At 36.8% G+C, this 24519-nt stretch overlaps 1 protein-coding gene across 1 annotated transcript in view; it reads right to left on the bottom strand.

The window, feature by feature from the left end:
- Positions 1-4859: 4859 nt before the first annotated feature.
- LOC131062441 (uncharacterized protein At4g17910) overlaps positions 4860-24519 on the bottom strand; it is a 182536-nt gene continuing 162876 nt past the window's right edge. The window contains exons 15-16 of the mRNA XM_057996107.2: positions 5432-5530; positions 4860-5195 (exon numbers count right to left, since the gene is read on the bottom strand). Coding sequence (XP_057852090.2) covers positions 5046-5195; positions 5432-5530 — 249 coding nt within the window. The 3' untranslated portion in view covers positions 4860-5045. The remainder of the gene's footprint in view (positions 5196-5431; positions 5531-24519) is intronic.

A 24519-nucleotide genomic window follows, 5' to 3' on the forward strand; every position in this document is an offset into this window, starting at 1 on the left:
ACTTCGTGATGAACAAACGTTATATACCTTTACTACTTTCTGATTAAAGTGTAGCCCTATTTAAATTTTTAAAAAATCAAAATATAGATCAAATGAAGGAAGTCGTACCTTTAATAAAAATTGAAAGGGAAACTAATAGTAGTTTACCCAACTGTTGATTAATGATTTAGTCTCATTTCTAGGCAAAAGAGTTTTGTTTTATAACTTTCAAAGAGACAAATATGTTAACCAATGGTTGTGCATCCTATCTCAAGCCGTATAGCTATCAAAATTGTAATAGATCTATTATTGATCATTTATGCCTTATTGCATGTCTATGCTTCTTTCCATGTTCCCTGTATGACTCATGCCAAAAGGAAGCTCACATGCAACGTGAATTTGTCTATAACTATTATGCAAACCCTTTTATCATTGCCTTCCTATAAACCTCAACTCACTACTACATCTTATCAAGCAAATTGAATCGAATGTTTTGCTTATGCTTCCTTATCTCTACAATTACTTGAAAGATCTTGATATTCTATAGCTTAACAATTTCACTTCGATATTGTTGAATGTCTAAATTATTTGAATGACTTTTGTGCATTAATGCATAATTTAGGCAATGCATGCATAATTTTTTGTTCAAACCTCATCATTGGTTGCAAATCTCTTATGATTTCATTTTTTTATCACTCTTCCATTGTGCGGCTAGGTGAAGCTCATTCTCAATGATAAGTTCTACGGCTATATCACTTTGATTCTTGATAATAATAATAATAATAGATTTTTATAAACTAAATATTCATTTAGCTTTGCATGTCGTAAATACAGATTGATAGTCAATAGTATTCATCAGTCAACATGTTAATTACAAATATCTAGAGATCTTGAGAGAAACGAGGACATAGGTTAAGAGAATACATTCTTATATTTTAGTTTTTTTAAACAATTAGTATCATGGAACCTTTAATAACGAGTTGTATTTATTCTTCCATTGTGAAGAGAGAAAACAATCATTTAATACGATATGAAAGCTACTAATTTCATTAGTCAAAGTTTGAATAGACATTGAAGTTCACCTAATTCTCTTTTAATCCATTGCATAAAAAAAGTAATTACATTATATTTTTTTATTACTAAAGTGAATTGGAAAAAGGGAGTTCGCCTTTTGGGATTCTCATTATGATAAAGCAACTTATGAAAAAATCAAACGAGGAGGATTAACACATGTATAGCTATAATGTTATGACACTTTAGAATAAGTTTCGCTTATGTATTAATGATATGTAGGCATACCAGATATGGAAAGATTCTTTAAAATATTGATCATAGCTATTTCTTCAATAATAACTTAGTCTGCATCCTCGTAAGATTTGATAAGATATTGTTTAGCTTTTATCATCTTATGGTGATATTTATTTATGTTTGATGCTAAATCTTGACATAATTATAGTTGCATTGATTTTCATAAATGTAAATAATATCAAAATAGAAATGCAAAGACTGCTCTTTTTACTTTGTTATAAGAAATTGTTCCAATTCATTATCATTCATATTATATATGTATGGTTATGTAACTGTTCATGATCCATTGTGTGACTATAATACTTGTTGAGTACAAGTCTATATCTATAGTACATTCTTGCATTATTGATAAAAGATTGACTTCTATTAGATGTGTAAATTATATGCTCGTGCACATTGACTAATATGTGTTCAATTGACAAATAAATATTTCATGAATCAATGCCTTGTAAGCCATGTTTGCCTTTATATGCATTCTTGTGCTTTCAATGTGTTTGTGGACGATGTCAAATATGGAAAATAGATAAGGATAGATCTCCACCCTATATCTACCAATAAACAACTTAAACAAATGCTTTGATCAAAGCTTTTAAAATCATTTTTTTTTAATTGTGTTTCTTAATGTCTGGTATGATACATAGTTTTTTATACGTGAAATTGTATGTTTTGATTAATTAAAAACAGGTTTTTGAAAGGAACCCGAAACCTTGTTACAAAGCAGGAGAAAGATAAAGCATAAAAGAGGCAGAAAACAACAGTGCCTGATCACCCACACATAAAACAGTTCCCAGCCAAAACAAAAAGGGAACACAAGACAAAGGAAGCAACACTAGACAACCAAAGGAAAGAACAAAAACAACACAAGGACAACTAAATGTTTCTCATAAGTTCTTCAACATGAACCACCATCTGCTTCATATTGATCGCAAAATTCTTCATTTCTTCCAACTCTTTTTCCTTGATATCAACCTGTTTCTGAGTGTTAGCCCTTGTTCTTTTTCATGACCCTTCTTCTCCATCTGATCCTTATCACCTTCCTTGCCTTTAATCTATTCAAATTTGTTAATCAGGATGTTAATATGGTCAACAGTGGCCTTAAGGATCTAGAAGTTTTGCTCGGCAATCCTCTTCACAGTAAGCTCCATCATATCCACTCTGTTGACCAGATTATTCAGGTTAGTATCTAGACCCTTAGCATCTATGTTCCCTTCCAGCTCCTTCACCTTCTTTTCTGTTTCCATAATTTTATTAACCATAGCCTCAATTGCTTCAACCTTGTTAATAGCAACCATTAATTCTTTTATGTTTTAAGAGAGAGGCTTCTCGCCCATAGTAGCCTTTTTTATCACATTGAGGTCAGTCTTCAAGTCACTAATCCCTTTCGCCATTTCGCTAATGACCTCACAAAAACTCTTGATGTTGTTATTGCCAATGTCATCATGACAATCATTTTGATTTCTCATGTTGTTCTCATGACAGTCAGTATGTGAAATTGTATGTTAGATATAACATATTTTATTACGCATGTCAGATTCAAATTGCTAGACATCTTGGTGCAAGGTCTAGTATTCTTGATGTTAGGAATAATTCTAAAGAAGCATAAAACTTTTTGGTTGGTGGAAAAATGCTCTAACAATGTTCTTGCCATGGTGTGCTCGAGAGAGAGATGCTGAGAGTTTTTGTCAAGATTGTCTTCATGATTTATATTTTCTATACTCTATGTATTCAACCTTGTGGTCTAATGTAAAAGAAGTTGTTTCCTTGCATTCTTCCCTTGTTATTAGCTTATTGTACTCAAACTTTATGTCGAAATGTAATTTCATATCTCTATATTATGTATATTGGAACAAGTTGTTTTAGTATTTTCTTAGTTGTGTGTGATTAAGTGTATGTTTTTTATTTAAATTTTTTAATATTATGGAGTTTCTTACAATTATTATTAATTAATTAGGTCCCCTTTACTTTATTCACTTAAACTAAACTTGAGGGTTTTCTTTTATTATATTGTGGTAAATATAGGTCATGTGTCTCATTGTGTAGGATAACACTTGTCATTGACTAATTTAATCCTCACCTAAAGTTTTAAATTTAGGGTTTCTATGTTTGTTATATAAGGATTGATAATTCATTGCAATCATCCATCTAGGTTTAACCATCAGTACAATTTTCAAGTTGTTGAGCAAATCTATCTTATTTGATCTTTATTTGTAATTTATGAGAGTTGTGAGGTTCAATCATCAACTCCATCAATTATGACCCCAATCTCCACATGAAAATCAATGGTAATGACATTATTTCTTAGGTGTAGAATTTTGCCAATTTGCTCCTCTTGTCATCTATCTCACAAACTAAATATGTCAACACATAATCCAAGATACAACTATGGATTTTAAGATTAAATTATTAACTTATTCTAAGTCATCACTAGTTATTGAGTCAATGCATCATTAGTTAGCGTATAGCTTGTTTAGCTCAAACCTCTATTTTGCAAAAAATTGCCTTTTCCAAGCCACAAGCTATTAAACAATTGCTTTATGTAAAAGGGACCTTCGACATGGACATTCTATATTGATTATCTATAGATTCCATGCTACTTGGACATACCTCTAATTGGACTACATAAATCGGGTATGTTTTTACTCTTGGTTGATGAGTAATCTTTTGGAAGAGCAAGCTATAAGATATTATTGCCTTGTCTTCCATTAGAAAACAAAAAATAAGGTTTTTGTTCGTGTATGTTGTGAAACAATGTCATTTTGCATGATATTGATCTATCTCCAACTTCACCAATCAGCATCAACCTCACTTCTATAAGACAATCAAAACTGTGATCAATATGGTAAAGAATCCATCCTAAGATGCAGGAACCAAGAATTTTAAAGATTCATCATGATTATATCGATGAGTTGGTCAGTAATGAAGATGTTTGGATGTAGTATTGTCTTAGGAAAGGTCGATTTGGTCACATAATGATTAAATCAGTTTGGTTAGCTAAATTTGTCAAATTTTGTGATAAATTTGAGAGTGTATCTAATCTAGTCATTAAGGTGGGGCTATTAGATAATAAAAAGTTTAAAACATTAGACAACAAAAGCCTGTTGAGTTTGCTTATCCAACTTGTTACACGTAAAACAGAAGCTGGTTAGAATTTTGTATCATGGTGGTTGTTTGTATTATCAGGCTGCCAAATTCTGTATAGCGGCATCTTACAACATAATGTTACCACTTGTGCTCCAATTTCTTACAATCATCAAGGAAAGCAAAATCCACTAAAATGACCGAGTTTGACATTGTTTTTCTACCTATAATTCCAAGCACCATTGTAAGATATGCAGCTACTCTCGATATGAACAAAAAATTGCGTGAAACAACAAATAATATCTAAATGTCAATTTACCATGCATTCACATGTTTAAACTGGTTTAAGAGAGTGACACACAAGCATGTCCTGAAAGCACACCTATGCAACCAGATATGATAAAGGAAACACAACTTTCTGAATTAAAAGATATGAGAACCAATTTTAAAATGTAAAATATATTTTTAATCAGAGCCAGACATGTAGACCTTGATGTAAAAAAATGTCAAAGATGCAATTTTCTTAATACTCAAACATTAGAATCGACATGGTGCATGTAACGCATTATTGACAATGCCACAAATACACATCTTAAGAGAAATTATTATTGCCGCTGAAAGAATTGGACTTAAATGGTTTAAAAGCCTTCATTCTTGAGTGAGAAAAAAGTACTCTTATATCAGAATTTTAGTTTTAAATCACAAAACTTTAGAATAGCAACTCCCGATACCAAAGCTACCGCATAAGCAAGTAGGATGCAATATGCTACAAATGGAGAAACAAAAAGAGTTTCCACCGAAATATTTATAAGCCCTGTCAATATATTTGCCTACAAGGAAAAAGACAGTGTCTTGTTAAGAATATCAAAATAAATTAAAATTTATAAATACTATGGCAATATTGACATAGGAAAAATCTAGCAAGACTACAATAAATTTTATTAAATAAGATCCAAGGAACTCAATAAGATAACGCTAACTGCTTCTTGATCATTATGTTAATTCTTAAATAAAATTTGAGAGTAGCAAGATACATGTGTAAAGCAACAGGCTTGTGAAAGCTCACCAAGAGGAAACTTGCAAGCAAGTTCTGATTAAACACCTCAACAATGACCAACTGTTTCCTTGTAGGGATTAAATATGCAAGCATAATTATCCCAACCACCTGTAAAAAATTGTTGAGTAAAAATTTCATAACGAAACACAATTTCCCATATACCAAAACATGTCAGTTCAGATATAATTATTAGCATATTGTTTTCCAATGCGGTCTAAGACCAAAATAATGGTACACCTAGAAAATCATAGTTATAGGAAGACAAAGCAAGCACAAAAAAGCAGCAGTTGAAATCTAGGAAGTTCCCATCAAGATCTTCTAGAGAAGAATGGCAGACATACATATTTCCCTTTGAGAAAGACTGGATTTTTTTTATCTGTACATGTTTGCAAGAATAATAACACTAAATAATATTGATCACCTTCTTAGATTTGTATTACCATGTTATGCAGGGAGAAATAGATCATCCACAGATCTTATTCCAACACATTTTCTTGGAGCAAACCAAAACACATAATGAGTTACCAGCAGCTAAGACCCATTCATCGACACTAAATGTTGATCCCAGTGCTCACCATCCATCATTATTCATAATATTAATCAATTCAATGCGTTAACAATAAGAGTTTCTTACTAATGCTTACATTTTCCTCATGCATACGTGGTGCATAGCCATATGTAAAAACTATTTCCATAGATATATTAATCTCAAAACCATAAAATCTGGTCCCAAAACCAATATCCTAATTCTGAAATTCCACTCCTCATTTTCTAGATTTGAATCCAACACCTTGAGCGAAATTTGAACAAATTCTTACTCTCTAGGGCAATCCAAATCAGTTTGGGCTTATTTTAAAAAGCTTTGACAGTTACACATTGACATAGAACCTGCTGTATTGGTCACACCATAATAATGAACAGTTCAAAAGCTGAGTTTTAGATGCCTTGATACAAGTAAACTATCCCATATAAAACTATGCCAAAGACATAACTCCCCAGCACACATTTTCTTTTGGTAAATCATATATATAACAAGTACCCAGCAGCTGTGATCCATTCTTCAACACTTATGTTACACCTCGATGCTCACAATCCATCATTATTCACAATATTAACCAAATCAATGCATTAAGATCAGAGTTTTCCAATGTTCCACGGGGACATTTCCCCTCCCCCTCTCTCCAACTAGGCATTTTTAAGACGAGGAAATTTCTAGGACATCTCAGTCAAAGAGGGAACATTTTGGGACATCATGCTATTTTGGAGATGCCACAAACATGCTAAAACATCCCTACAACCCTCTACGGACTCCCTCATGTCTCCTAAGTGCACTCAAGATACACAGGCGTCCCCCACATCAATTGAGGCAAAAAAAATTCCCTTTTAGAAATGCTTTTTGATCTTCATGCCAATAACTCTAACCATAATGGTCTATGGGCCCCATCCGCACCCTAAGCAATCACAAAAAGCTTATAAATGGACATCTAAGCCCCACTCCATAGTTTCAACAACAAAGTTGGAAGTTGCATCAGCAAGTTGCAAGCCTGCAAGAGTGAGAAAGATTGTGATAGCATTAGGAAGAGTGAAACTAAGAGAGAGTGCAAAGAAGATCAAGTTCATCAATCAACCATTGAATCAATGCATTCTTCAAGCCTCAACGAAAGCTTTGGCCCTTATTAACATTTCCTTTTATTCAATTGTTTGTTTCAATTTAGTAATTTCAACTTACTAATTTAGTAACCAATTTACAGGCTACCAATTTACTTTCACATAAAAAATAAAAAATTTAACAGTAGTATTTAGATCTTTAAATTTATTTATTAATTATTTGTAAACACTTCCTATTGAAATTCGCATGAATATTTGAATAGAAATTAAAATTCACAAGTCAAATTAGAATTTCTTCTCTTGCTTATCCTCTACTTATGTGCTTTATGTGACCTTATGTTCCCCAATGATGTGCCCCTTAACACCGTAACCTTTAGGGAACATTTAGGGACAGGTAGGACATATCCCCACCTCATCCCCTTTTTATCCATAATTATCAAAAAAATTGCAACAAAAGCCTAGTTATCTGTCCACTATGACCCTGTAAGGTCCTAAATTGCACCCCATGCAATTCCACGTCACATAGCGGCTCCACTTTAAGCCGAATCAAGGATGACCCCTTGGCTTCCATCTCATTTACCCACATGTCCCACCTTATCATCCTTTTTGTCAGCTTTCTCAAGCATGTTGACTATTTAATTTGGGTAAACATGTGCACCATGCATTCGTCCCACAAATTTCCAGTCCAAATGTGGTCATTGAGACATTAAACCTACTAATTTTGGCAGTGTAACGCCTCTTGTGTGCACCGAAGTCAGGATTCTTTCTTGGGTTGTATTGCTTGCCTTTTTCACTTCATTTTGGCTCTCTTGGATCTTCTTGAACTCTCTGCTAGCTATCTTTTGTGCTTGGTGACTAGTTTTTGCATCTTGTTTGCCATTACCATGTTTGTTCATTCCGTTACCGCCATTGTTGTAGCTTCACATCTTCAAGGGCCTAGTTCTCATCTTCACTCTAGCAAGCTTTTCCTGCTTCTTGGTATTGAAAGGGAGTTTCTTCTTCCTCTTTGATTGCATTTTTCATTAATCTATCTCTATTAGCATATTGTTTAGTATTATTTTCTTTTATCATTGTCATTTTATCTATCTATCAATCTTGGCTGTAGGTGGAAACACCAAAACGAGGGTCTAACTATGGCAGACCCAACATTTTCGTCTTCGTTCTTCTATGTGCAATTTTGTTGGAAAGGAAGCGCTGCATTGGTTGGAGGCTACATTTGTGGACCCTTTGTGAGCTTTTCTTTTTATCCCCTTTGTTTTGTTATTGTTTCATTTCAATTAGCTGTTAGCAGAGTCCACTGGACAACCCACCCGTGTGTCCTAAACACAAAGCTGCAGAGTCCACTGGATGACCTCTGTGACTTGTACTTTCAGAATCTGTGGTTAAAACATTTTTATCTGTCAGCAGTAGTTAGTTTCATGCTCTTATTCAGTTATAGTGACTTAGCTTAGAGGTCAGAGGAATTCAAAGGTTGCTCTGAGTGGAGAGGAGGTTAGAAAGTCCTCAAAAGGTTTGACCACAACTTTTCCTACTCTACAGACCCAAGCACTTTTTGCTAGTCTTTTAAAAAAACACAATTTTGATTTTTAAAAAAGAGATGGGTGGGCCCACAAGGACCCCCACTATTGGCAATATATGTTGTCATTGATGTCAACCTAATGTCTGACAATGTATGTTGTTCTTGATTGTTGTGGTCATTGATGATATGATGATTGGTTAAGTAGAGTGTTGTTGAAGTAGTTGAGGATGTGATGAAGTAATTGCATTGGTTATTGTTTATCAATTGTTGTCATAATTTGTATGACTGGTATGAGGAGGTTGATGTAAAAAACAAATGAATATTGGTTGCAAATAGTCAATGGATGTCCACCTTCCCGGTGTTTGATGTCTACACTAAGTATGTTGTAATGATACTGTTGATAATGATAATGGCAGTAAGAGCATGTTGAAGTTCAGATGGGTTGAGATATTAAGATGAGGATTAGATGCATGACAATATGATGGAAATGGTGTACTAAGTGAGGAGGTGATGTTTTTGTAATAGTTTGGTCCCTAGAAGCCTAATGGAGCAAGTTGGTTCCAAAGTATGTATTGATGTGTGCCCAAAGAATGTTCCACATTCCTCCGCATTTGCAAATATGGTCTAGCGAACTTGGATATAATGTTTATGCTTTGTGGACATTGCACTCCTATCTTTTTAGGTCCTTTGTGTTGCCACTAATATGGTTAAAGATTGCAGTTGGCTAACAATCTGGTTCTATGTCAAAATTGGTTCAAGAAATGCTCCGCATTTCTCCACATTGATGTTTCAGGTGTTGTGGCTTAGAGGACATGTTTAAAACGTTTGTTCCTTGTCTTAGTTCAACTTTCATATGCTAATGTGGTCTACAAATAGTAATAATGTGTTTTATGTTTGATTGGCTCTCCAAAATGAAGTGTTTAACATCAGCTATGTTGTGCCAATATGATCTTGATATGGTAAGATGAAAGAAGAATTTGAGAATGTTGTTGGATGTTCATGGAACGCCTCGATGTGCTTCGCATGATGTTAGATAATCTATATGATGATGCATTGTGATTGGAATTTGTGCTTCAAAGTGACTGTTGTAGTTCAGCCAATAGGTATTGTTCTTTGGCTTGTGGTGAATTCCTAGATGTCTCTGCATGCCTTGAAGATTGGGTTGCATTGTTTTTGGCTCCTACCTTGGCGTGTGAAGATCTACATTGGACTTGTTCAATTGGAAGACATGTTTTGGGCCAACTTGTGATGTACTACTTGGTGTATCTACACATTACCTTTTTGCCGACCTTGGAGGTGTTGTGACTGTTGTTGTGTAGCTAGGTCGAATCCCTTCTAGGGCCGACCTAGTGCACAAAATGCCAAGTGGCCTGTCGGCCTTGGCATTTGGATATCTCAGTTGTATGAGTCTAATTTGGCATATGTAACTTGTAATATATAGGTCTAACCATATCCTTGGCGCCAAAAGTATATGACCGACTTGAGGTCTATTAGGAAGTATTGATTCATATATATGCAAGGTCATGATTGCATCAATAGATATGAATTCAAAACATTAAGGTCATGTAGTGTGCTCGGGGGTGACGATAAGAGCTTATCGTCTATGGTTGGGAAGGCAACAGATCCGATGTTTGCATGTGGTTAACGAGCACTACCAGAAAATTCAACATAGTATCAGAGCGGGTTCCTTCTATAGAGCCTAACCGCTTGAAGGTAGATCCTGTGCTTTTGAGGGAGTTCAATCAAAGTAATTTGCAGACTGATAAATCTAAGTGCAAGCAAAAGTCGATTACCGAGCCTCTCAACTCAGTCGTGAGCATTGCATATGCTCTCTGCAGCGAGTAATGACCGTTGAGGTGCCGATGATCGCCATAGATATGTTGTTAGTGCTCAATGACAGATTCAGTCTGATGCCTTGGCATTGAAAGTCGCCAAGCTTGGTATCGAAATGCTAACGGTAAGTGGAGTCACTATGGACATCTCTGTCTGTTTTAACATTTTATATTCGAATTCTTCGTTCGGGGAGAACATGTTGTGGAGGATTCTCTCCGGCGATCATAACATTTTACTAGCAAATGAAAGTGACGGAGTTCGCTCGCTTCATGGTGCTCATGGCTAGAGACATTGACAAGGTGGCAACAAGCATTCTGAGGATTCAACGAAGCGACGCGAGTCGGTATGCGTGCTATTGACTACTCAGTATAATGGAAGGTTGAGATCCAACAGCAGCATAGTGGCGAGTTTTGTGACAATCACATTAAGCCGTAGACAAATGTGAAATGTGTGTGTATGGGGACAAAAGCGAATGGAGGCACCTAACGATCAGGAATGGTGGAGAAGGCCTCCGTGCAATAACGCCTTGCAACAGCTTTCACATCATCCTAGAAGCTTCGAGAGTCACATGAAGCATTTGTTTCGCTGAAGCTTGCATAGGCATCGGATGATATTGCAACTGAAGGTCCAGTTATTCGAGTTCTTACTTATGTCGCTCTTGAAGATCATCTGAAGTTTGTCCTAGGATGGGCACTGCACCTTAGCATTTTGGCACACCCTGCCACAAGTGGATTCCTCTCGCATTTATGTGGTTGGTCCATCACTTTGTTGTGGATGGTATTAAAGGCAGTTCTTTAGATGATGCTTAAGCTATGCTCGGAGTAGATATTGTGGATAGATGATGAGTGATGGCAAGGGCCAAAGGCCACACAACCATCAGATCATCACTAGGTGCTTCGGTGTGATCAATCCAAGTGAATGGAAATTCCATTACTGAGGAAAATTATAAAAGAAAAGTACTTTTTATGTTTGAATAATGCTACATCATTGAATAGTGAATCATGTATTGACATTTCCCCTGACTATCATTATCTCTCTCTGAAATGCTTTAAGGACGAATCAAAGATTGCATTCAAGGAAGGAAGATTGCTTGCATTTCTTCGCAAAGGAAGAATCAACATTCAGAGGGAGTTTGACATATCGTCAGAAGTAACCTTGGACGAAGAGATCAGAAGGTTGATTTCAGCTTCAGAGGAAGCATGACATTTCAGCTTCAGACAGAGCTTGACATTTTAGCTTCATAGGGAGCTTGACATTTCAGCTTCAGAGGAAGCCTAACATTCTAGCTTCAGAGGGAGCCACGTCATCATGAAGATTTGGTTAATGCATTTTTCTCTGTGATGGAGGAATTTGAGGTGAAAGCCCTTGTTAATGAGTTCTTCTTTGTGAGGGAGAAGATCAAGGTGCAATCCCTTGTTAATGAGTTCTTTGTGAGGGAGAAGTTCGAGGTGCAATCCCTTGTTGATGCATTCTTCTCTAGGAGAAGTCTGAGGTTAAAGCCCTCATTACACCCTCTACAATTAGGTATGGTGGATCCACCCTGTGCGAGTAGGCATGGTGGAGATGCATCCTTCTCTGGGAGAAGTTTGAGGTTAAAGCCCTCGTTCCACCCTCTGTGAGTAGGTATGGTGGATCCATCCTCTGCGAGTAGGCATGGTGGAGATGCATTCTTCTCTGGGAGAAGTCTAAGGTTAGAGCCCTCGTTCCACCCTCTGCGAGTAGGCATAGTGGTAATGCACCCTTCTCTGGGAGAAGGTTGAGGTGAAAGCCCTCTTCCACCCTCTGCAAGTAGGTATGGTGGGTATCATGGAAGAAATTCCATGATGTGCTTGTTCACCCTCTGGGAGTAGCTATGGTGAACGTATTATTCATGGGAGTAGCCATGGTGGTAGTCACTATGTGACTTGGTTATTCAGAAGGAATCCTCCCTAGCTAAGAGGGAGTGTTGTTGTGTAGCTAGGTCGGATCCCTTCTAGGGCCAACCTAGTGCACAAAATGCCAAGTGGCCTGTCGACCTTGGCATTTGGATATCTCAGTTGTATGAGTCTAATTTGGGGCAGGCTTTATTTGGGCGAACCACTTATGTGTAACTTGTGATTAAGTTAAATGTAACTTGCAACTAAGGGAGACTTGTATGTAACTTGTAATATATAGGTTTGACCCTATCCTTGGCACCAAAAGTATATGGCCGACTTGAAGTCTATTAGGAGGTATTGATTCATATATATGCAAGGTCATGATTGCATCAATAGATATGAATTCAATAGCATGAAGGTCATGTAGTGTGCTCGAGGGTGACGATAAGAGCTTATCGTCTATGGTTGGGAAGGCAACAGATTTGATGTTTGCCTATAGTTAACGAGCACTACCATAAAATTCAACAGTGACCTAATCACACATCACCCCATTCCAAATGGGGACCCCCTACTTTTTAGGTCCTCTTGATCTTTTGGTTTCGGTTCGTTGGGTCCTTTCGTGGCAGTCTCTTCAATCTCCTCAGTTTGCAAGTGTTTTAGGGTGAATTTGATCAAGTCTGCAAGTCGTTTAAGCAAATTTGGCTAAGTCTAGAACCTATTTTGCCTATTTTAGGGTTTTTCCCTTTAAACTTAGATTTCAGGTCTTTTCCTTAGGGTTTTGGAAAACCAAGCATTGCATTGGAATCAAGACCTTTCAAGGAAGCTATCAGTGAAATTTGAGCGAATTCTGAGCAACTTTCTATTTTTAGAAAGTTCCTAGTTTTTAGGGATTTCATTGCCTCCCAGATTGTTTTTATTTTGCCAAAAATCAAACTTACTATTTTTAGTGTCATCCTGTCTTGATTTGCCCTAATTTTGATGTTTTGAAGTACTTACTATTTTTAGTGAGTCTATTTTTGGCAGGTTCTTCACAGGTGGAGGTCACGACACTGAAGACTTGAGTATTCCTGAACATTTGCCTAACTCTAGAAAGTTTGAAAAAGCAAACAATTGATCAAGAATGGCTAAGTGTGAATTCATTCCAGAAGTGGAAAGTCATTGAAAAATCTCCCAAGGCACGAACAATCCACTTCAATCCAAGATGGCATCCAGATCTGGAAAGTGCAAAAATGGCTAAGTCTGGAAAATAACCAAGCAAGAATCCTTCACCAAAGAAATGCATCCAAAGGAAGGTGGGCGCCAAAATAGGGTCTTGGAGGAATTTTCCTTCCAAGACCAAAATTCCTGCACATCATGTTTCTCGCGCTCAAGCATAAGGGAGGGCGCCAAAATGGGGTTGTGGAGGAATTTTCCTCCACACCCAAATTCCTTCACACTAGCAAAACAATGCCCAAGTCAGGTAAGGGAGCACCAAATTGAGGGTCAAGAGAAATTTTCCTCCTAGATCAAAATTCCTTGACCATATGAAATTAGCGCCCAAGTATAAAGGGAGAGCGCCAAAATGGAGGCAGGAAGGAAAAGTTGATAAAAGTGAAATTCCTCCAAGGCATGGAATTAGCGCCCAATCAGGGGTATAGAGCATTGTATGAGGATGGTAAAGGAAAGTGAGGCTAAGACAAGAATCCTCCACAAGGCAAGATCAACGCCCAAGCATGGTGAGTGGGCACCAAATAAGGGTTGTGGAGGAATTTTCCTCAACACCCAAATTCCTCCACATGGTAATTTTCACGCCCAAACAAGGTGAAAAACGCTAGGCAGGGGTAGGAAGGAGTTCCTTCCAAACAAGAAAATTCTTGCATGGCAATGAATTAGCGCCCAAGGATAAGGAGGAAAGAAAAATCCCCTCAGGGAAGAAATTCAAATTGTCTCTCTCAGGCATGAAAATTCGCCCAAAAGTTGAAGAAATTTCAAGGCAATGACAAATTTGACCAAGGTAGAGAGTTTTCTCTATCATGAGCTCTGGAACTCAAATTTGAAAAATTTCCTAAAAAATAGGAAATGTGACAAATTGATGAAAAAGCTTCCTTGGAACAAGATGGACTCAAAAAGCACAAGAAATTCTTCTAGGATAAAATTTCTCTCTAGAAGTTTTCTCCCCAAAAATACGGATGATCATGATTTCTTTTCAAGAGGATAAATTGACAAAATTTGTTAAGGAAAGAAAAATCTTTCAAAATCTCCTTTGAAAATTCAAAATGGAAAGATTCTCACAATTCGCAAGTTGGCAACATGCAAAGGAATGTTCCATGCTTATGACGCATAACTTAATGAAATCATGGAAATTTCCATTTTTGAACTTGATGATAACTACGGGACCAATTTGCATGGCGAATTATTAAGGAAAGTATGACGCATTCTTAATGCAATTGCTAAGATTAAATTCTCTCCAACTTGGCAGCTTGGTGAGGAATTCTATATAAATGATGAAACACAATTCATTTCTCACGTGCAATTTTGGAGAAAGTTGAAATTGGAGAGAAGTGATAAAGATTCAAAGGAGAAGAATTTTATTTCTTATTAAGAAGTTCTTGATCGCAAAGGTTTTATTTTATCCTAATTAGGAATTTATCAGCTGGAAATTCTTCTCCACCATTTTATTTGACTCCTTAAGCAAATTTTAAATGTTAATTTACTTTGTTTTGTAGGAATGGTGGAATCAGGCAAGACTGCGGTTACTTCCAGGCAGGCACATATAAAAAAGACGAGATGAAGGGATTACTTCCAGACTCCAAGATTATTTCCAAATGGAAGGAAATCAGCGACACCAACTTGGGAACTTTCAAGCTAGGAGCTTTCAGGCATAGGAGTTTTGGTAAAGCTAGACGTAATCCATCACCTACTGCTGTTAAATTTGTCAAGAGAAGAATTGTCTCATCTGCAAGCTTCCCTCTAGCTATTCAATGTCCAAAATTGATTTTGGAATGTACAAAGCACTATGATAAAGAAAGAAGAGTGATTTTGACATCGAATAGCAAGCTTCTGGCTAACCTGACTACCAAAACTATTGGAGAAACTTTTGGAATTCCGGCATATCATTCCATGACATACAGACTTAAGGAAAGAGCAGTAGCAGTATATGAGGTTTGTGTTGAAAGATGTGTTGAGCTTACTAACAAAACTTGGATGCAGAAGTCAAGACTGCATATTTCCAAGATGCCTAAACAGATCATGAAGAGCACACGGTTATACTGAGAGTGGGGGGTGAATCAGTAGAACAACCAATTTTAACTTTTTCAACTTCAATCACAAGTATATAACTTATCTCATTAACATATTCATTCCATACCAACATTCATATGTGATTTAACTAAAACGAACACAAGTAGAACACAAGATATATACGTGGAAACCCTTACGGGAGAAAACCACAACAAATTGATGCTTTTATAAAAAAATTCTTTTACAATGTTCGTAGGCACCAACCTACTAGAGGCACCAACCCCTAAGTTTGTTTGTGAGCACCAACCCACTAGAAGCACCAACTCCCAAATCTGAATTTTCCACCTTGATAATGTTGCTATAACAACGGATGATGGATACTATTTCTTTTCACAAAAACTGACTATATCTTCTTCTCCAAAAATCTGCTATAATTCCCTTCTCAACTGTCATAAATCTGATCATAATTATGCTCAACAATTCTTCTTACAAGTCTTCTATAATTCTGCTCTCACATATCTTTCAGATCTGTTTTTAATTCTGCTTTATATCTGCTTCAGTATTTGAAAAGTCTTCTACTATATTTTCTTCATATCAATCTGCTGGTGTATATCTGATAGTTTTATTTTTATGCTCACTATACATTCCCACTCTCATTTTTACATCAGATCTTCCTTTTTATTTCATATTCTAATTTTTTTCACACACACATCAACTCTTCTCCTTTTCTTTTTATATACAGTTTTCTTCTACAAGTCACCCCTTTTCATAAGAGGTGTGAACTCTTTTCAACGAGTCACCCTTATTAGAACAAATTACGCCCTTATTTATTTATTTTAGACAAATCGCTGCCTTTCATAATTTACTGTTTATAGCAAAGTAATCATTAATTAATTTAATACCAATCAACTCTGTACACCACCGATACTTAAATTATATTCTTTTTGATTAATTGCCAATCCTTTATCGTTGAGGTATTATTTTTTGAGATCACTGCACGCTTAAACCATATACCGTTGTTTTGATATGTATTAATCTTTTTAAGCAATCAACATATTTTGATCTTCTTTTGTCATATAAGCTGATTTGTCTTTCTCTAATGTATCAAACAAAAGTATTATTTTGTTTTCCAAGTTAATCGCTGTCTGATGTTCAAGCAGCCAATTTTTGAGAAATAATCCTGCCACGTTGCTTTATTGATATTAATAATTTTCCTTAAATAAGCCTCTGCTTTATCAATTGTTTGGTATCGCTGCCATATTAAAAACAATTCACATCTTGTAGGTTCCCTCATGCCAAATACATCAAAACATCCCGTGCAATTTGCCAAGTCAGTTTCGAAGACTGAGCTTATATATCATGTAATTTTGCTGCATCTTTCCTTGGTCTTCCATAATGTTGACGACTACTTTATTTCTTTGTATTCTCTATATGAGTCGTTTAGCATTTGACTTCTCTTCCGTAGAATGCTTGACAGAAATCATGCCCTTAAATTGTGTCGCTCCTAATCCTTGTTTGGTCTCGAAAACAAACGAAACACTTCCCTAACAATTGTCGCTGCATTATATAACATGAATAGCTTCTCCTTTATTGACTTCAACTGCTTTGACTTTTATTGACTTCACACATATTGCCATGAAATCAACAAGTGTAGTTCTTTATTTTTTATCATGCGAATAGTTTCATATTATGCTTGTTTATTAAGCACATCGACTGCTACCTTTGCTACGTAATTAACCATTAAATTTCTCAAACACAATCGGCTATCTTGGAGAATTGACCATATGAGGAAATCGACCGTATTAGAATTGCCAATATCCATTATCTCTTAAGACATAATTGCTGTATGAATATATTTCTCGAGTATTACTGAAAGAGTTGGTCAATATGTAATGACTTCTTCTTCTTGTGAATTGGTCTTATTATCTCGATACAACTCTGGCCTGTGTATTACTGAATGTAACATCAATAAATTCTTCTCTATCACCGCTCCATTATTTTTAATTTCTTAACAAATGTTTGTTCCTTTTTATAATTGTTGCCAAGGCTTGGAACTACTGCTTCTTTCATATGGGCACATTTAAAATCATTTGACTTCATCAGATACAAGTTTTGTTAAGGTAACTTCTATGATATTGGCTGTCTTCATTCATAGTCAATATTGAGTACTGAAGCGATGCATAATCTCTTTTCAATTATGTTGGGAAATGTCCAGATGCTATTAGCTGAAGAATACTTTCTCCCTGCGATAACAAACCTCCACGAAAGTGCTTGAAGACTTTCCAAGAAAATCTCAATGCTGCCAAAATAGTAAGGATGTTGCCACTCTTTTAAATCCTTTTCATTCGTAATTCAATGCCTTATACATTGAATCAGCTTTATCTATAAGGATAATACAAAGAGTTTTCATGAGGCACCAACAAAACTATAGTCTTATAAACTTATCGTTGCATATTGTCTTCAATAATAACATTTTCACTTTTGACATCAATGGAAAATTTAACATTATCTTCTCACCTTCTTGACATCAATGACAACACTTCCAACAGATCACTCCTTTTGACTTCAGGTAAGAGTACGCGGACCTCGTAATGATGTTCAGCAGGATAACGGGATGTCCGCATGCTTTTATTTTTGAAACCTAGATGTTCTTCTTTATTGGCGAAGTTATGAATGCCAATGGGATAGTGGATTGGGTGAGATTAATAAGCCATTATGTGCATGAACAGTTGAAGAATCTGAAGGAGAAGCGTACCCAATCCTTTTACATGAGCTTGTATGTGATTCATTCGCTGGCAAGGATGGGCAGCTTCGACAACTTCCTAGGAAAAGGGCCCATGGAATGTGGGCCAGGATAGTTTAAAGTCCACGAATGCCATCCCCAGTTGCACTTGTATAGCACTGATTCTTTCAAACTGGTGAATGACACGTTCACAATGTATTTAACCAGACTATTGCAGGGGGAACTTCATACAAAGGTATCATCGAAGGCCATAACATTGATGCAGAAATTTGGGGCCTTGTACATTCAGTTTCCAAAATTTACTTATATCCGAGCCCAAGAATTTTCCTTTCAGCTGCACAAACTTCAAAGGTATCCTATGGACAAATTGGTGTTACTGGAGCTCACCAGGCAATTGATTGCTTATGACATGATTTAGAAAAAGAAAAGGAAGTTGTCCATTGAATTCCCAATTGTCCTAGGTGACTATGTTGAATTGTGCCCTTCATTGGCGGCTGCTGAAAAGTCCTTGGAAGAATTGGCATTCTACCACTTGACATTCCATATGCCCAGATCCTTCTTTGATCCATATAATAAAATTCGGATGGTCGCCAAAATGAAGTTCAGGCATAAATTTCACTTGGAAGATTTTTTGGCAAATGCCAAGGATGATCTTGAGATCAAGAAACAAATGTTTTTCAAACTACCCCTTAACTTGAATAGAATTAGTGAAATCATTTAGGTGCCAGATCAAGTAAAAGAAGATTAGGATTGTGACGCAACCGGAATTTGAAAAGTTGAAGAATACACCTATCCAGGTTCTAGATTGGTCAAAACCTGAAGTTGATGTTTTAGAAGTTTTAGCTAGGCCACTTCTGAAATTTACTAGGCATTGGGTGGATCGGCACATCAGGGCGCTGAGGGAAGGAAATGTGCGCCTTACTTACCAATTGATGGGGAATATGGATTCCCATAGTGAAGCCACAAAGGGATCATCTCAAGCACAGGTTGAAGAAGGAGAAATCTAGCAAGAAGGAGTTGGACATAGTACAGAAATGGATGTTCCTAAGAAGTTCAGAACCAAGAACAGGAACGATGCCCAACCGGAAATACAGCCAGAAGTTCAATAGGAAGCGCCTTAGCAAAAAAGGTCAAGGGTGGAAGAGGCACAATCGCTAGCCAATTCCTTTAGTGTGCAGGAAGTAGAGATGTTTACACAAGAGATTCCACGAAGTCAACCTCAGGATAATGTCCTTGGTGTTAATTTTACTAATCAAATATAACAAAATTCAATGTAAACTGAAAATGTAATGAAAACACAATGCTCATAAACACAACACAGCAATACCTTGGGAAAACGTCCCTCTTGGAGGTGAAAAACCCAGCCTTAAAATCCAATTATATTATGTCAAATATGAAGGCAATTACAAGACATGAAACTTATCTCCAACATCAGATCAATTTGTTGCTAAAACAGTCTTTAGTGAATTCGCTTGACTGAGATGTATCAATTCTACCTTGTTGTCTTGGAGATGTGATGTACTGATCTGTAGAAGGAATTCTCTTGCATGGAGATGATCGCTGCCCTTCCAGAAGTCTGTCTCAGACTTAAGATGACTATTGCAGACTTGACAACTTGCAGATCAGACCAGCCAATGGAGAGAGATGAGCGTTGACCTTCAATAAGCTTGAGATAACAATTTCGCTGACTTGAAGCTCACTACAAGTTTGCTGACTTAGTTGATGTAATTTGCATGATATGATTGATTGATTATGCCATGCAAATGACTTGCTTATATACCTGACTTGTGGTGTCAAGTCTCAAGTCGGCCTGCCTTATTAAATTAATAATAATATTATGTATATCGCTAAAATAGGTCTTGACCTATTAAGACGTTATTGCTTGATTGCCTTTACCACAAGCTACATGAGTTTGGGCCCAGCCCAATTACATAAATGATCGCTCAAATACATATTTGATTTTACCGCCCGAATTGGGCCTACCCTATCTACAAGTTACAATAAACAATTTTGGGCCCAGCCCAATGTATATACATTTGTTCATATTTATTTGCTCATATAATCCGATCTAGCTATCGGTTTTCAACACTCCCTCTTAGCTAGGGAGGATTCTAGCAAATAGTGTAATCATGCATCATGGACTTCTTCATCTTACATTGCCCGCAGAGGATGAAAAAGTTAACCTGCAAGAAAACAACAAAACTTTCCATCTTGCATTGCCCGCAGAGGATGGATCCACCTTACATTGCCCGCAGAGGGTGGAAGAGGTCTTTCACCTCAACCTTCTCCCAGAGAAGGAGATACTGTCACCTTGCATTGCCTGCAGAGGGTGACTCCACCATGCATTGCTCGCAGAGGGTGGAAGATGCAACTTAATGCATCACTGAGACTGAGACTCCCTCTCAATCATAGTTGGATTCTCCACAACTCCAAGCATATCTCTAAAGTATTCAAACTTCACATGAGCAAGGGGCTTGGTGAGAATGTCTGCAACATGCTCATCAGTGCTAACATATTTCAGTTGTAAGGTGCCTCTTTGTACCATATCACAAACATAGTGATAGTGATTTTCCACATGTTTTGATCTGTCATGAAACATAGGATTAGCAGACATTTTAATACAACTTTGATTATCACAATGAATAACTGTGGGTTCCCAAGGTTGTCCAAACAACCCAGCAAGAAGCTTTCGAAGCCACACTGCTTCTCTCGATGCAACACTCGATGCAATATACTCAGCTTCTGCAGTACTCAAGGCTACAAAGGATTTTTCCTGTTGGCCCAAGAAATCACAACAGAACCCAAACTGACACAAATACCTGAAGTGCTCTTCCTATCAGTAACACTTCCTGCCCAATTAGAATCTGAGTAGCCTTCCAAGGTAATGGAAGTGTTGATTGGATATTTTAGCCCGTAGCCAACAATTCCACGCAAGTATATCAGAATATGTTTGGCTGTAAGGTGAACATGCTTTGGCTTGTTCATAAATTGGTTGAGTGCACTCACAGCGTAACAAATGTCGGGTCTAGTGTTAACTAGATACATCAATGATCCAATCAACTGTCTGTACTCAGAAGGATCTGCAAAATCAAAGTTAGCTGCAAATAAACTCAATTTCTTCAAGTTGGTTTCCATAGGAGTAGACATAGGTTTGCAATCCAACATTCCAAATCTCTTCAAAATATCAACAGTATATTATCCTTGACTTAGAATAATTTCATTAGGTCTTTGCCACACTTCTAACCCTAGAAAGTAATGCATTAGACCTAGATCCTTCATTTCAAATTCAGTAGCTAATTCTTTCTTACACCTAATGATGAGACTATCTTCACCAGTTAGGAATAAATCATCCACATGTTAAACTAGAATTAGCATTTCACCATTAAATACTTTAAAGTAAATGTTACGATCAGCATCATTCTTACAAAACCCTAAACTAACCAAGTACTTATCAATTCTTTCATACCAAGCTCGAGGAGCTTGCTTGAGGCCATAAAGAGCTTTCTTTAATCTACATACATGTGATTCTCTATTATGAGTCTCATATCCTTCCGGTTGCTCAATATAGACTTCTTTCTCAATGACACCATTAAGGAAGGCAGTCTTTACATCCATCTATTGTAACTTCCAACCCTTAGTTGCAGCAATAGCTATAATAGTTCTAATAGAAGTATATCTAGCAACAGGAGCAAATGTTTCTTCATAATCTATGCCTTCCTTTTGAGAAAAACCACGAGCTACAAATCTAGCTTTATATTTCTCTATACTACCATCAGCAGCATGTTTAATTTTAAACAACCATTTAGAAGAAACAACAGACTTACCTTTAGGTCTAGGTACAATATCCTAGACATCATTCTTGATGATGGATTGATACTCTTTGTCCATAGCTAATTTCCATGCTTGCTGGTTCATAGCTTCTTCTATGCTAGATGGTTCACTCTCAATGATGTTGCACATCATTGCAACATAGTTGGAGAACTTCTGAGGTCTCCTACTTTCTCTGAAAGTGCCACTAGGAGCTGCAAACTTTTCTGCTTCTTGAATTGTGCTCCTAACCCAAAATGGCCTTTTCTTGCTAATTGCAATATCTCTAGGTCCATCAATTGGATCCGGAGGTTCAGGAGGATCACCATGCTCAATAGGTTCGGGAGGCTCAATAGACTCATTCTAAATCTCAAGGTTAGTATCAATATCCATGTTTTGATTATCATTAACCTCTTTATCATCATTGACAAAGGAACCTTTAGATTTCTTAAAAGCAATATTTTCTTCAAACGTAACATCTCTACTTACCTCAAGATACCTTTGTCCTCGAATGTAGATACGAAATGTTTTGGAGGATTCACTGTATCCAACAAGGATACCTTTCTTCCCGGATGGCTCTAGCTTAGTTCTCTTTTCCTTTGGCACATGAACATAGACAGGACTTCCAAAAATCCTTAGGTAACTGATATCCGGTTTGACTCCAGTGAAGGCCTCTTCAGGAATCATGTTCTTCAGGACATGGTGAGGGCATCTGTTTTGAATGTATACTGTAGTCTTGGATGCTTCAGCCCATAAGGAAGTCTGCAGATCTTGATCATGAATCATTGCTTTAGCTGCTTCAACAATGGCTCTATTCTTTCGTTCAACCACACCATTTTGCTGAAGATTGTAGGGAACGCAGAACTCCCTCTTAATTCTTGTCTCTACACAAAACTCATTGAAACTACTTGAGGTGTATTCACCTCCACTGTCAGATCTTAACACTTTAATCCTTTTACCAGACATATTTTCAGCTAGAGCTTTAAATTCTTTAAACCTACTTAGCACTTCATCAGATTCTTTAGATTTTAGAAAGTAAATCCAAGACTTTCTAGAAAAATCATCTATAAATGTAACATAGTATAGAAATCTGCTAGATGAAGGAACAAACATGGGTCCACATAGGTCAGAATGAACAAGTGCTCATTTTTCCTTAGCTCTATTTTCATTTTTATGAAATGGACTCTTAGTGTTCTGACCTAATGCACAACCTTTGCAAGTATCATATGAAAATAACTAAGTTTAGGCATACCTTTAACCATCTTTTCAAGTGAAGGTGGCCAAGCCTTCTATGCCATAGCTTACTAGATTCGGGAGCTTCATGAATGAGTGCTCGAACAGGATTAGCTGAAAGCTTATAGAAACTATCATATCTATTTCCTATAACACGAGCAAATTTAAAACTAGATTTATTAGGCCAAGCAAGTACTTTACCCTCAGAAAATGCTATTTGATAACCTTTATCTTCTAGGGCAGAAATAGAGAGTAAATTTCTTTTAATTCTAGGAACAAATAAAATATCACTAAGATGCAAGGAGATACCAAATTCCAAATTTAAGGAAGTATTGCCAAAACCTCTTACCGAATACTGAACATCATCACCAATTACCACATGAAGATTGGACTCTTTCTCCATTAAATCTGAGAGGTGCTCCCGATATCCCATGATATGTCTGGATGCACCACTGTCTATCAACCAAGTGTTGTTGTCAATTGGCACATGGCTAGATAAGGCAGAAATGAAGAGGAAGTCTTCGTTATCCTTTGAATCTGCAACTTCATTCAGGTTCGCTTCTCCTTGCTTGGGCAAATTCTGACATTCTTTAGCATAGTGTCCAAACTTATCGCATCTGAAGCAACGGACACGTGAAAGATCCCTTGGCTTCTTCCTTGAATCGTAAGCAACAGGAGATCTGAAGTCTCTATCTCTTTTGAAGTTGTTCTTCTTCCAATGATCACCCTTTCTTTTGACATGTTGAGATGCAAGCACATGATGGTCACCTCCATGAGTGCGTTTGAGCATTCCTCTTGCAGCTAGGCAACATTCCTCTTGAATGCAATCAGACCGGAGGCGATCAAAGGAGGTAAATTCAACTCTTCCGCTTATGCTTTGAATAAATGGATCCCAAGAATCAGGGGGACCATTTAATGCGATCATGACAACATCCTTGTCCACTACTTCACTTCCAATGGAGCTGAGTTGGTCCTCCTATTCTGAAATTTTCATGAAGAAGGACATGATTGAATCTCCCTTACTCATCTTGATTTGAAGAAGTTGCTGCCTCAAAGTAAGAGCCCGACTAATGTTATTGATTTCAAACATTCCTTCTAGGTGTTTGAACATCTCCTTGGCTGAAGATAACTTGGAGATGACTGGAACAAGATGATCCTTCACAGAATCAATTAGAAACTTCTTTGCCTTAAGAGCATTCTTCTTGAACTACTTTAACTCATCTGGATCTGAGGGTTCAGGCAGATCCTTGTCTTCCATAAACTATAACAGCTCAACCTC

Source organism: Cryptomeria japonica, chromosome 8, assembly GCF_030272615.1.
Source record: "Cryptomeria japonica chromosome 8, Sugi_1.0, whole genome shotgun sequence".
NCBI lineage: Eukaryota > Viridiplantae > Streptophyta > Pinopsida > Cupressales > Cupressaceae > Cryptomeria > Cryptomeria japonica.